General features: G+C 34.9%; 1 protein-coding gene across 1 annotated transcript; it reads right to left on the minus strand.

Moving 5' to 3' along the window:
• Positions 1–9,903: 9,903 nt before the first annotated feature.
• On the minus strand, positions 9,904–12,473 carry LOC110771290 (heavy metal-associated isoprenylated plant protein 6-like). The gene is made up of 5 exons (XM_088255149.1): positions 12,318–12,473; positions 12,066–12,222; positions 11,360–11,604; positions 11,144–11,222; positions 9,904–10,793 (listed from the first exon to the last, which is right to left on the minus strand). Exons 1-5 carry the CDS (start codon positions 12,324–12,326, stop codon positions 10,246–10,248), a joined length of 1,038 nt encoding a protein of 345 aa, XP_088111275.1. The 5' UTR covers positions 12,327–12,473; the 3' UTR covers positions 9,904–10,245.
• Between the last annotated feature and the right edge of the window lie 1,640 nt (positions 12,474–14,113).

A 14,113-nucleotide genomic window follows, 5' to 3' on the forward strand; every position in this document is an offset into this window, starting at 1 on the left:
GCTTTTATTTTGACTTCCATGCAGAATTTGTGCTAAGTTCCGGCCCAATTTCTCAACTATCTCTACAAAGAAAATGTGGCTCCCCAAAAGAGAGAGAGAATTGGCATTCTTTTGTTATAGTTGCTAAACAAACAATTACAAAACCATCGTTTGCTCGTACGTTTTAGGATTTTGCTAAGGTTAGCCGTGCACATAGCATAGCTCTAAGTCTTATTGTATTCGGCAAATCTTTCATACCCGTCTTTGTTTTGATGATGATTATGGACAGATCAACCTTGCGACTAGGAATGGAAGTGATATGTGTGATTGTGGCCCATCATCAATCTTTTGGACCAAACATTAAAGGGCCAAGCCCAGTAAAAGATTAGAATAGGCTCGTGAATTTTAGCTTTATCCTCAACACCATCCCAAGTTTAACTATTATGCCTTGTTTGATAGGGAGAACTAGACTAGCAAAATGCATACCATTCATGTACATTGAAGGCATAATATGGATATGTTGCCTAACTTTGAGAAAGAATGGGGACTATCTAACTAAAACCTATCACACACACCCCTCCCCCCCTTAACGGAGTAAAAAATAAAACTTGATGAGACATCTTTTAACATTGAAAAGAGAAGTAACACTGAACTAATATAGTTAGTTGGTACTCCCACAGTCCCACCAAAGCTTTGGAAGCCAGAGTTGAGGACGTCGGTATTAGATATTTGGAACCAAGTTAACAAATAAGACCTCAAATGACTACATACATTAAGCACACTTACATATGACTTTTACGGCGGAAAGCATTAAACATGCTACAATACAAGCTCTCTCTAATTATACATGCAAACGTGCATATATACCAGGTTGGTAAAAGTCTTTCTTTCTTTCTCTTTTGTTTTTTTTTTTTTTTCTCTAGAGAAATGGTTGGTAAACGTCTTTCATGCTTGGCAAAAAAGAAAAGGGGAAAGCAAAAACAACGTCGCAATCTTTTCATGATGGAGATGAAAACTTACTTCACACTTAAAAAAGTAAAAAAAGACATATTATTCGCAAACAGTACACACCATAATCATGACATTCATGAACAAAGCCTCAAACCTTATCTCTTTACTATTGTTTCCCTCTATAAAATAAGTATAAAAGAACATTATCCACGATTCAAATGTCAAAAACAGCTGAAGTATACGCACGTTTGTGTCTCCCCATGTTAGGGTTCTACAGTCATATGTACTCAAAAATCAAACTAACTTTCTCGTTTGTGTGTGTATGTGTAACTTATTTTTCTTTTTCTCAAACAGATTTCACGTGTATAATAAGACAAGTCATGCCGGCTGGTGCAGCTAGGTCAATTGTCGCTTTCAATTTCAAACATTTATATTTACAAGCAGGGAAGAATTCTTAGCTTCCAACACATGACTGTGAAACCATTTATCAGGCGAAACTAATGGCTGCTGAGACAAACTAAACAAAACAAAACAACGTTTTTCTTTCACTCTTTCATTAAAGCATGATAAGGGAAGTCTAATGAGGCCAACAAAGTCATACGAAAAAATTAATGTCTGGTCTAATAGTCTAGAGGTTGTCTACTTGGTTGAAAGTTGAAACTTTCGATGACTGCTAATAGAAAATATAGTTTGCGGGTAAAACAAACAAGAAAAGTCATACATTTTGATTTGATAAGATTACTGTTTTGACGGACTACTCGTATTTCATATGGTAATATTATACTTATACCAAAACTGATGTGATTTTAAATTTGTTTTAATTATATTATTAATTTTGGTTTTATAAAATTACTGTTCGGACGGACTACTCGTATTTCGTATGGTAATATTATACTTATATCAAGTCTAATGTGATTTTAAATTTGTTTTAATTATATTATCAATTTTTACAAAAGTCCTAAACTCAGAACTTAATGGAGGAATTGGTAATCTGAAGATGGTCAACAAAATCTTCCCTCATGCTAAGAACAAAGACTAGGGTTTTTTGAGAACATGGAAGAGACGTATTTGAATGGTGCAAAGCGAACCCCTTTGTTTGCCTCTTGGCGTGCAAACTCAAACTCCAACACGGCGCCATGGGGCATCTGACGTGGAGTGGGACCCAGCGGTCCCTTCTTGTCCTGGGGCTAACAGCATTTCCGATGTGAGTCAAAACCAAGCCCACCACTTCCTAAAACCCAAAACCCTTTTCAAACTCTTCGTGACCGGTCTTATTTCATGCATGCCATGTTATGGATGGATGCCATGGCCATACCCACCATGCATATATGCATCCATGTCATGCCATGCAATGTTAGCATCTAGAAATGCCCAGGCTAGCTATAGTTTTGAGTCACAGTCATGGCTGAGTCAGAGTTTAGGACCTCATTCATGACTCACCTTCCTCCCCTCTCCCTCAATGTTTCTTTTCTTTTTCCCCAATTTGTCTTTGTGCTGATATGGTCATGATATTGCAGACAAATGACAAATCCCATTCTCAATTAAATTTCATTATCTTCTATTATTGCTAAATTAGGTAAAATCACCAAACTAATTTAATATTTGAATTATTTGGTGTGGCCATGGTGTCACTAGTGGAGGGAGCTTGCTACCCTCCTCAACCAAGATAAAAATTTGGCACACCTTAAACTATGTGACATGTGAACTATGGTTTCAAGTTTTAAGCATTATATTTTTTATTAGTGAAAATTTTAAATACTTGTAAACTGAATATTATAAACTTTATGAGCCTTATTAGACAAAACATGCAAAATATGTTAATGTGTTTGGTAACATTACCACTAGTAAATGTAATGTTCTTTTTGTCGAAAGATTTTACATATTGTGTTTTCAGACAATTTTAACATATCGTGTTATACTGCGAATAATGACCTAATACATCGTAATTATATAATAAATATGCCATTTATTATTAATGGCACATTTATTATGTGTGCTTTCTTATGGTTCCCTCATGCATTTTATAGTTAATGAATACATAATTCTAATTAGTCTAATAAATACATGTGAGTGTGCGTGCATATATGAGGAAAATATTTTCTTGATAAATATTTTAATATGTTATATATGTTGTTAGATTGTCGTTCTTGAACGTGGGATTATTTTTTTTTTAATTCACATTCTCGGCCATTGGTCAGATAATTTGTTAATGAATTATCTGTATAAAGTTATAACGTGGGTTATGATATAGGGTGTTACTTTGACTAATCCAACCACCACACTCATGGTTTTAGTAGTTTTTATAAATCAGCAGGCCACCGCTGTAATTGAAGAAAAGAAATTGGCTTCGAGAAGTGTCAACGGCCATGAAAATATATACATGTGGTTTTCTGGTGTTGAAATTGGACCCAATATATAATTTTATAATACAATTTTACCATTTGATTACCATAATGAAATCTCTATGTTTAATACAAGAATTATCTTTGTTCACAATTAGATGTTTTAATAGTTTATAATTTAGCTAAATTTTTTTTGCAAAAACCCTGAACTGCAGTTTGCTGAGTTAAAAATAGACGGTGTCGATCCCTGAATTAGAAATACAGAGTCGGGCCCGCGATTCTTATTTCTTGCAAACAATGTAAATCACCCTCTGAAGCTTCCTAGATATATAATCTTTAGTTAGTGTCAGAAGTTGCCATCATATACTGTCATATTGTGAATTAGGACTGCTACTAAGGAGGAATCATGTTTCAACCTAGATCATCATTATAGAATATACTAATTTGACTTTTCTTTTCTTTTCTTCTAAAGTCTTAACCTTTTGGCGAAACAAAACACATACAAATTCCAAAAGTCGCGATATAAAAATATAATTAGGGGAATTGTTGTAAGGGTAGAGTTGAAAACGAAAAAAAATAAAAATGGCAATTGAATATTCAAGAAATACACATATATTCTTGTTGCTTATGGCGTTGCACTTGATGCATTTCTATGATAACAACGTGAGAACCAATAGAATGGAGTATCGAGTGGCCGAACGAAGCTCATCAAATCGACAAGGGGAGTGAGGTGTTTTGCAAAACGACTATGTATGAGTTAAATTGATGTTCTTAATGTTTAATATACAAACAAAGACTTAAAAAATTGATCTTCTTGTAATTTGTATAGTTCCCATTAGGCAGCTAGCTCCAACTATATATACTATCATTTTTGGCCTAATTGCATGAATCATGCATTTGGAGTGTGCTATATGTCAATGTGAGTTTATGTGGTGAAAAAATTATTAATAATATCTTATCTCAGTCCAAATCAAATCAATTTTTTTCAATCTAAATTTTATGTGATGCTTATGTGCGTGTCTTATGTAAGGGTGAAAATGTCCTTTTTAAATCATAGAAGCATGTTCGATCCTTACAAGGATTTTTTTTACCCCTACAAGTGATACGTATATTGATTTTTAAGTGAGGGTAAATTGGATAGAAGGTTCGAACTGAGATTTGACTAAGCAACATAAAACACAAGGGAATTATATATATTTATTTAAATAAGCCTGATGATTTGTCTTGATCAATCAGAATGATCTGTTTGTTGCAAAAATGTGTTGGATTCTTCCTGATCGAAACCCTTCTAACCAAGGCTTCTCTCGTTTAATTTGAAGCACAACATTGCAAGGAAAACTACATTTTTGAAACATATCATTTTCTACAACCAACAAAAAAAAAAGTTTTGGTTAAAAAATGTGTTTGGACAAATGACAACAATTATGGTAATGATAATTATAGCAATTCATTAATCAATAGTAAATTTAGCTATCCCTCTTCAAACTCAAGGGGCGTTTGGTATCCTATTCAAATTAGGAACTCAAAAACTTTGATTTTTCTTTAAAACAAGGAGTTCTTAAATCTATTTTTAAGATTCAAAAACTTGTTTGGTATGCAACTTGAAAACTATTTTCAAATCTTAAAAATTTGAGAACTTTTGGGTTATTAGAAAAAAAAAACTGGAAAAACACATATTTTTTGTTTTTAATAATTGGTGTGTTTTTTTAGTTGTTATTGAGTTTGAGTTTTTAAAAATAGGGCTACCAAACAGGTTTTCTTTGTTTTGGACTCAAATTCTGTTTTTGAGTTTAAAAGTTGGATTCAAGTTGAATACCAAACAAGCCCTCATATTTCCTTATTTCCAACCCATCCCTTTATTTTTCTACAACTAAAACCCTATTTTTCTAAGTAAAACTCAATGACTAGGACCCAACTAAACAAGTTACATAATTAAGCTTAAAACCTGATTTATTTTATTTTTCAAATTCCAAAAGTACCCTCAATTACAATTTCCGTATTATGTGGTGTGTATTAAGTGTTGTTTTCCTCAATTTATTTGGTGAAATTTATTGCAAATTTGTCTACACATATATAATCCGTTGGGAACATAAAGTGAGGAAATAATTATTCAATGTAAAATAAGTCTCCTTTATTTTTATTTTTTTTGGAAACGTTAAATTGAAGTTGTAAATTTTGTAGGTCCATTATCTTAGCCAAAAAAGAACGAATTATAGGTAAATCCTTAGCCCAAAAAGACACGTTGAGTTGCAAATTTTGTCAGATATAGGTAACTTCATATTCATATAGTCCTTAACCAAAAAATAAAGAACGATAGGTAAATAGTTTACTTGTATAATATAGGTAAATTAGGGACCTGAAAAATATAGGTACCTAAAAGATGTTTTACCTATCCCATATATTTATATTGACAAAAAATATACGTACCTAAAAAATAATTTACCTGGAAAATATAGGTACCTAAAAAATAGCTTACCTACAAAGATAGGTAAAGTATTGTACATGCAAGGAAAAATAATTTACCAAAAAATAAATAACACGAAAATTAATTTACCTAAAAATAAATAACTTGGAAAATATAGGTACCTAAAAATAGTTTACTTAAAAAGATAGGAAAATTATAGTTTACTGAAAATGTAGGCACGTTTGTACATGCCAAATTGATACAAAATACCTCCCACAGCGTATATTTAAATTGAATATGTTTCCTTCTTCTTTTTTGAAAAATAGTGAATATATTTTCTATGATGTACATTATTAGGTTAAAAGTTACATGGACATTGGCGAGCGAGAACTGAAATTAATTAGGATTTGATTTGTTAGAAACATAATCATTAAAATTGAGGATATAATTATTAAATGTTAAAGTCAAAAAATAGCATTATCGGATAGGAGGAAAATGCTAGAAATTAGGAACTGTTTTTATGAAAAACAATGTAACATTAGTTTACAAAACCTAAATGTGTATGTGGCATAGATTGTAATTTAGTGTGTAATACTAAGACAAATAATATCTTACATGACAACTTATTTTAAATTTGAGGTTTCGTTGGAAGGAAAAGAAAATGTTGAATTTCTGTCTAGAATATATTAGTTCTATGGGCCTTCCTCTTAAGAACTCATCAATCAACGATGAAAACAATGATATGTGCTAGAATTAGACGAAGATGTTTATCACTGCCGCGCGCCACCTCTTTATCCTCATTGTCGTTATCATCGATGTTGTTGTCGCGGCCATGCATCGTTACGTCGCAGCCACCACCACCATCATACTTCATACATCTCACAACTAGCTGTCAATGCATATTTCAATCAACCAAAAAATAAGAGTTTTTAAGACTTGGGGTACATAGGTAGATACATACATACATACATTGGGCGGCAACATTGTCGGTGATCGATGTAAGAGACTTGCTCATGCGGTTTTCTTTAAAGGAAGTTCAATTTCAACCTAGCGAGTGTAACAAAGTGGCTCATGCTATTGCCCGTTTTGCTTTACACGAACAAGGTCTTTATTATTGGTTAGAAGAAGGCCCTGCATGGCTAATAAATTGTATTCTTGATGACCTTATTGTAACAAATGCTTCCAAGTAATGAAATTTACTTCTTTTTGATAAAAAAAGAAAAAGATGCATACATACATACGCATATAAATTTGAAGTAAGGATATACTGCAATATAGATGGTGTAGATGAAATATATAAATGCAAAGGTGGTTTTCGTATGCGATGTTCATGTTTAATTTTCACCAATTAATTGTCCCTGTCTTAAAGTTTTAATGACGCAATTGGGGTCGCTGGCAACAAGCATGCATGCTGATGCTTATCCTCAGAATGATTGGCTGCTCTCTCGTCCTCATTCAACTAAAAAAATAAGTATATGCACCTAACTTCACGTCTCCTATAGATTTTTCTAAATTTTATATAAATTTATTTGGTCAGCTTTACTTTATATGCATATTATTTCATTTCAATCATCCACGAGTTACAATCAACCAGAAAATGATTTGGGGTGCTTTTTCAAATCCCTTCGTGTTAGAATGAAAGGTGTGAGAGAGGATTACTTTTCTAAGCTTTAAGAAATGTCTCTAATAATAAAGGCCTCAATCGTGGCTTGATGGCTTTTGGTGGCATGATAGTCTTGTCAAGCCCTATGGTGACGTAGTCCTTGACTCATTATCCCCCACCATCACAAAAGAAGACAACATAAAAGCAATGTTGGTTCTAAAATTCCTTTACATTTATTATTATTCCAAGTTTAAATCAATACTTGTCATGATGAGCTAGCAAAGGACATAAAGATAGAAACACCATATATATATATATATATATATAGCGAGAGTCGCACGAGTCTATATGAACAAATTATCATTCAAGTCCAGTTCATATGAGCTCGAAGTTTAGAATTTAGGGTTTAGAGTTCATATTTTATAGAATACAATTTTCCTTAGGCTAAAAGCCCAAGGCACCATGCTAGGGTATGCCACACACTTTCGACTCATTAAGCTTTGGTTTTTAGTGATTCAAATTTGGAAGTAGAAGTAAGCTGGCGCTAAAAGTTTATACAACTATTGTATTCTAATCTATAACTTAAGGATATGATGTTCCAAATTCCCACGGATTCTGATTCTTTTTTGTTGCTTCGATTATAACATATGAGTTCTTTCATTTTCGCGTGTGAGTGTACGTGGTGCACAATTATTATCTTCAATTTCAACATTTACTAATATAAATAAACAACACGCATGGTGCCGAAAAAAGAAGTGTTCATACTGAGAATGTTTAAGATATTAAAATTGTATTAGGGTCTTCATTATGATTTTTTTAGTACAAACCGATGGTCTAAATTAAAAATGGGGGGATTTCTCACATATACATAACTAAGATGTCATGGCGTTAGCATATGAGACCTCTTGTCTGTAAATCAAGAGCTTTTTCCATTGGGCTACACCCCATTGACAATAATGAATGAAATATTTTTAGCCGACATTACACCAATATCATATTTCTGTTCATCACTGTTGATCTTATCTCGTGAACCAAATTTTAGCACCCCCAAAATGAGACGTTTGACTATAATGAATTAATGCTTGAAATATTCGTTACATAGGGTCAATTAGCCTTCACTGCATTGAAAAGGCAATGCCACGGTCCTTTGACTTGCAATCAGCCGTTAAATCTAATAAGAACCCCTTATATATTTTTAGCTGTTGGAAGTCTAAAAGGTCGGGTAAAATAAAAAGGTCAAATAAGATGTTAATTAATTAACCAATATAATAATTCGATCCGATGACGTCGCTAATTACTTAATAAGAAGGGTTATGGAAAATTAAACTACATTTTGACCTTAATTTAGATCTCGAACCTGCTAGAATGCCTTTCTCTCTCTTTCAATAGACAAACACAGTTTTTTAGAGAACTTCGGCGATATGATGAGAGAATTTCTTAAATACTACTAAAATGATGAAGGGGGCTTAACACCTGACTCCAAGTACAACCATCTCAATAAGAACGTCTTTAATCATATCAGAGGGACTTCAAACCACTCAAAAACATCTAGACTAAACATATAGACAGCACACAGAGTTTGATAATCTTCTCTATGGTTTTTGGCCCTAGCTTCCAACTAATCCCACTTAATGTTGTGAATATGTGACACAAAAAGGGAAAACTTTAGGGATAAATAATTGACGTACGTACCTTTTTGGTTGATTCATTTCTGCATGCCAACAAAAAGAAATGTTAATCCCATTCGAAATGATGTAAAGTTTAATGGTTTTTCTAAATTGGACGCATATTTTCTACAACTCTTTCTTTATCGTCACGACATTTCCTACAGAAATATGATTAGAAAATAATGAATATATAGATGTTATTTTATTGACTAAAAAGTATTATTAGAGGATCAATCTACACTTCGTCCAAAAAAAAAAAAAAAAAGAGGATCAATCTACCCCATACAACAAGTTGTGCATTTCACTAATTTTACCAGCCAAGCCCTTTTTTTTTCTTTTTAAACACCAGCCAAGTCCTTTCTCTCTCAGAAAAGCAAGCATTTCAAAATCGAAAATGCGAAAATGAAATATTTTTGTAATTAATAAGAGTCCCCCACCACCAAAGCCCCACATTTTATTAACGGAGTCATATGCTTATATTATATCCTCATATCACTTTTAATGTCGGTCGGTCCTTTTGTTTTTTGTTTTTGCTACCGTCCTAATTCCTATTATAAACTACATAGAAAATTGGATTGTGAATGATTAAAAAGAAAACTTTTAATAACATCCAGAAAAATATCATCACGGACCCTAGTCAAGTTGGTTAGAGGGAATATGCTCCCACTTTGCAGCAGAATTCGAATTCATTCACGTAATTTAAATTATATTAAAATAGATTATCGTTACATAAAAAAAGAGTGAATGTGTTGAACAAAAAAAATGAGTGAATGATTATTTTTCTTGAAATGCCAAAAACAACTCTATAAAAAAAACTCAGGTAGTAAATGTGCTGATGGTGTGCAATTAAATATAATTCAGATTCGGATATAAATCCCATATTAATTAAACCGAAGAAATCAACAATCGAACCAAGTGGCCTCGTCTGTGCCACAAACTAAAATATATTTTGCAATATAAAGGGAAGATTTAATATCATCATTAATATAAACGTAAACGTTTTAAAAATACAAAATAAAAAATTAATTAGCAGAAACTTTAATCATATTGAACCACCAACATCTGAACCGGTTCCACCAGCTGGCCGCCCGGCCGGTCGGTCTATCTCTATTACATCCCCTACTTAATAAAACCAAAATTCCATAACTACCTACTGGTAATTATATTTACTTCTCTTATAACCTTTGCCCCTTATTATTTACAATTTGTTGTAATTCCGATTTTGCCCCTCTATTTAACGTAAACTTAATTTTTAATTTTATCTTCGTCAGCCAACCACCGTTCGATCGGTTCAGCACTCTACATCACCGAACAACCATTTGGATTCTCGTCGCTGAACATCTGGGGAGCAGGGTAGTGTTCCATCGGCACAGCGTAGCCATGGCTCGAAGAGCCTTGGCTAACATGCGCCTGGTGCGCTTGGGCCTCCATGACGAACTTGTTGTGGTTGTATACGTGTCCTTCGTCGTACCAATAGTAACTGGGAGGAGGGTAAGGGTACCCAGAATACTCCATCTTGTTCACCTCCACCTTGGGGGCTCCACCGCCGGGTGCGGCGGCGACAACTTCTTTCTTCTCGCCTCCACCGGCGGCAGCTTCTTTCTCCTTCTTCTCACCGCCGCCGTCTTTCTCCTTCTTCTCGCCGCCTGCAGCTTCTTTCTCCTTCTTCTCGCCTCCGGCTGCGGCGTCTTTTGGCTTAGCGGCGGCGCCATCATCTTTCTTGGGTGGGACCACTTCGACGGCCCTCCTGAACTTCTCTCTGAGGTAGGGGACGAGTTCTTTAGCGTCCATGAAGCCCTTCACCGTTACAATGTCTTTGGGTGCGTCAAAACTCACCGTATTAACACCTGCCAACAACAAAATGCACTTCTTTAGATATAAAAATGACAAAATTACCACTTGGAAATACACATGTGAACTTAATTTTTACTGAGCGAATATACCCGTACGGCTTTATTTTTCTATTAATTTTGACTAATTTGTCTTCTTATGCAATTTATTAAAATATTAATTAAGGTTTAAGAAGCGTGGTGCCGGTGGGGTGCTTGCATCATCCTTGATTAATTAATTTAATCCAAATTATATATATATATTATGCCTTGAGAAGTTAATCCAAATTTAATCCAAAATTGCCATTGATTTCCAAATTATATATATTAAGCCTTGAGAAGTTTCGAGAATTGAGATCGTCTCTCACCTTTGAACTTGGAGATTTTACTCTTCATCTTCTGCATGCACCCGTCGCAATGCAATCTAATCTTCATGACCACAGTGCTCTGAAACCACCCAACAAAAGAAAAGAATTAGCAACGAAAATACAACCAAATTAAGCTCGAAATACAATGTTTAAAATAGTAAATAAGTACCAATCAGCTAAAATGCATCGGAAATTATACATGAGGGTGAGGTTTACCTCTTTGGGTGCCTCTTTGGGCTTTTTCTCCTCAGCCGGCTTTTTCTCTTCTGTCTTCTTCTCAGCCTTTTCCTCTGCAGCAGCTGGCTTTTTATCTCCACCGCCATCTTTTTTGGGCTGAGGAGAAATGAGATCTACCTTCTTCTTGATCTTCTGTTCCAGTTTCTCTTTCAGCCCGGCGGGGTCCACTTTCCCGGTCACAGTCAGTTTGTTGGCTGCACACTCCGTCTTCACTTGTTCAACGCCTAATTTAATTCACAAAAAAATCGACCCAATTAGCCAACAATTAATAGGGACCGTGTTTTGTACGTAAAGATTGTTTTAGCCCAACTAATCAAGCTTAAACTACACGACGGAAAATGCATGAACGCAATTAAAGCCAAAATTCTTAAGTGTTTGCTTGCTTCCGCACCCAAAAGCCCAAAATCTAATCCAAATTTAATAGATTAGTAGATATTAATGGTCAAATACATAGACTTAGCTACCCCTTTCCAATTCCCATCCTATAATTTTGGACCCCTTTTTGGGTCCCCAATTTTCAACGGTAAAAATCTCTGAGCTGGACCATGGAATGCGGATTTGATTCCGGTGAACTTTGTAAAATCCGAAAAACAAAACCCAATTGAAAAAAGCGAAAATCGGAAAAACCCAGAAGCCCAGAATTCTCATGTGATTGAAACTTGATATGAAATTGGTGAAGCTGTACCTGGGAAATTCTTAACAGCTCGTTTGATTTTCTTGGCGCACCCCTCGCAATGCATGTCGGTCTTCAAAATGACGGTGAGCAAGCCGTCGTCCTTCTTGGCTCCGGCGTCGGCTGCTGCGGGCTTCTTCTCGCCCTCATTCTTTGCGCCTTCCTTTTTCTGCGACAACAAATAAACCGTCGTTAAAACAGAGAACTTGGCCGGAAAATTTTTTAGCCACGAAGAAGAATGTACAAATTTTGGTATTTACTCACCTCACCCATGGTGTTGGTGTGGGTATACAAGAAATGAATATGAAGAGCTTTTTCTTTTTTTGGGTTGGTAAATTGCTGAAATGAAGGATTAAGAATGAGGAGGTGAGGTGGGAGATTTATAGGGAGAGGTGGGTTTGTTGAAGCTGACGTGGAATTTCCAAAATTATTTATGGATGGTTATGTATGTATGGGTGATTATGTATGTTACATATGTGTTGTGGTGGGTATACCGTATACCGTATACTTATTTAATATGTTTTAATGGTGGGGGTAGGGGTGGGGACATTGAGGGGTGTAGTCAGTACAGATGGGCTGTGGCACTACGGGCTTCGTAGATTGCCGCCGCGTTGGACTAATGGGTGTCGGAAACGACGGCATCCAGAGAAGTCAGCTAATTGTGACTAGATCCTGACGTGTCTTAATCTAACCTCCTTCCTTTTTCTTGGTGAATTAATTAAATGAAAATAGAAATATGGTGAAGAAGGGTGAATTAATAGTTTTTCTACCAGAAATATGGTGAATTGATAGTTTCATCAGCCGTAAGGTTTCTAACTCAAATGATTAAGAGTTTCATCCGACGTTTTATGATCAAATTCCATATCGTGCAATATTGTTTGTATATATTATAAAATAAAATAAAACCTCCACTAACCAATTTTGTATTCATAATGAGGGACAATATGATCAAAATCCTTTTTTTACAGTTATTATTAAGGTTCGTCTTTCATTTTAAATGAGAAGGGGAATTTGAACTCGTATGCGAACTAACCATAACACTGTTCTGGCCAATTGGTCTAACTCAAATCTGCGTTATAGGTTGGTTGATGACATTGCCAGTTACCCCAACCCAAATACCAATTTGAGTGGTGTATGTTGGATAGAGCACCTCCTATTGGGTAGCCACTTATTTGTTTATTTTAAAAACAGATAAGAAAAGGCTGCGTTGAATTATCATCGCTCAATTTTGTCAAGGCATGGACTTGCCCGTGATGCGCAGGTCTCAGCGTCCTCACGTTTTTTCTTATCTTTACTATATATTCCTATTATTGAATTAGCTTCAAAATATTTTATGACGAATGTAATGTGATCTGGGGGAAGGCTCACACACGCATACTATTTTCACAGTTGAAAGTTTAGGCAGATTTGACAACTCAATGGCCATTAGAATTCCATTTGAGTGGGGACCTTTAACTGTATAGCTCTTCAATCTCATCACCTCTCTAACCAATAAAATATAAACTAGGGTTGAAACTAATCTTTTTCAGCATCATATGCAATTATGCATGTATTGACCAAACCCTAATCGGTCGATTGATGATCCAATTGCGTATTAGGGTCGCATTTTGTTTCGGCTGCAACATCAACATCAACATCAAAACGGCAATGCCCCCAATTATGTATATGGGTTTCTAAGAGCTAACCGAAACCCCACAAAAACAATACCCTTAAAAAGAATAGTGACAAATTGGCAAAGAGAGAGATGTGTTTGACTCTGTGTGGATGCCAACAAAGTTAGCTCAGCAATGATGTAACAAATCATAGGCTTCAAATTCCTAACATCCAAGAAGGTCAAAAAAAATCTTCAAATATCTTGGGGACATTTTGGAATGGAAACTTGATGAGGAAGGTTAGGCATTGTGAGTTGGGGAGATGTCGAAAGCAATGATGTTACAAATTTATGTGCTTCAAATGCAAAATATCCAAAAAGTTCATTAAAATTGTTCAAATATATCTGATGGGGAAGGCGAAGGCAGGTTAGGCATTGTGAGTTGGGGAGATGTTAAAAGCTTTGGCTC

Source organism: Prunus avium, chromosome 6 (assembly GCF_965620075.1).
Source record: "Prunus avium chromosome 6, drPruAviu1.hap1.1, whole genome shotgun sequence".
In the NCBI taxonomy this organism is placed as follows: domain Eukaryota; kingdom Viridiplantae; phylum Streptophyta; class Magnoliopsida; order Rosales; family Rosaceae; genus Prunus; species Prunus avium.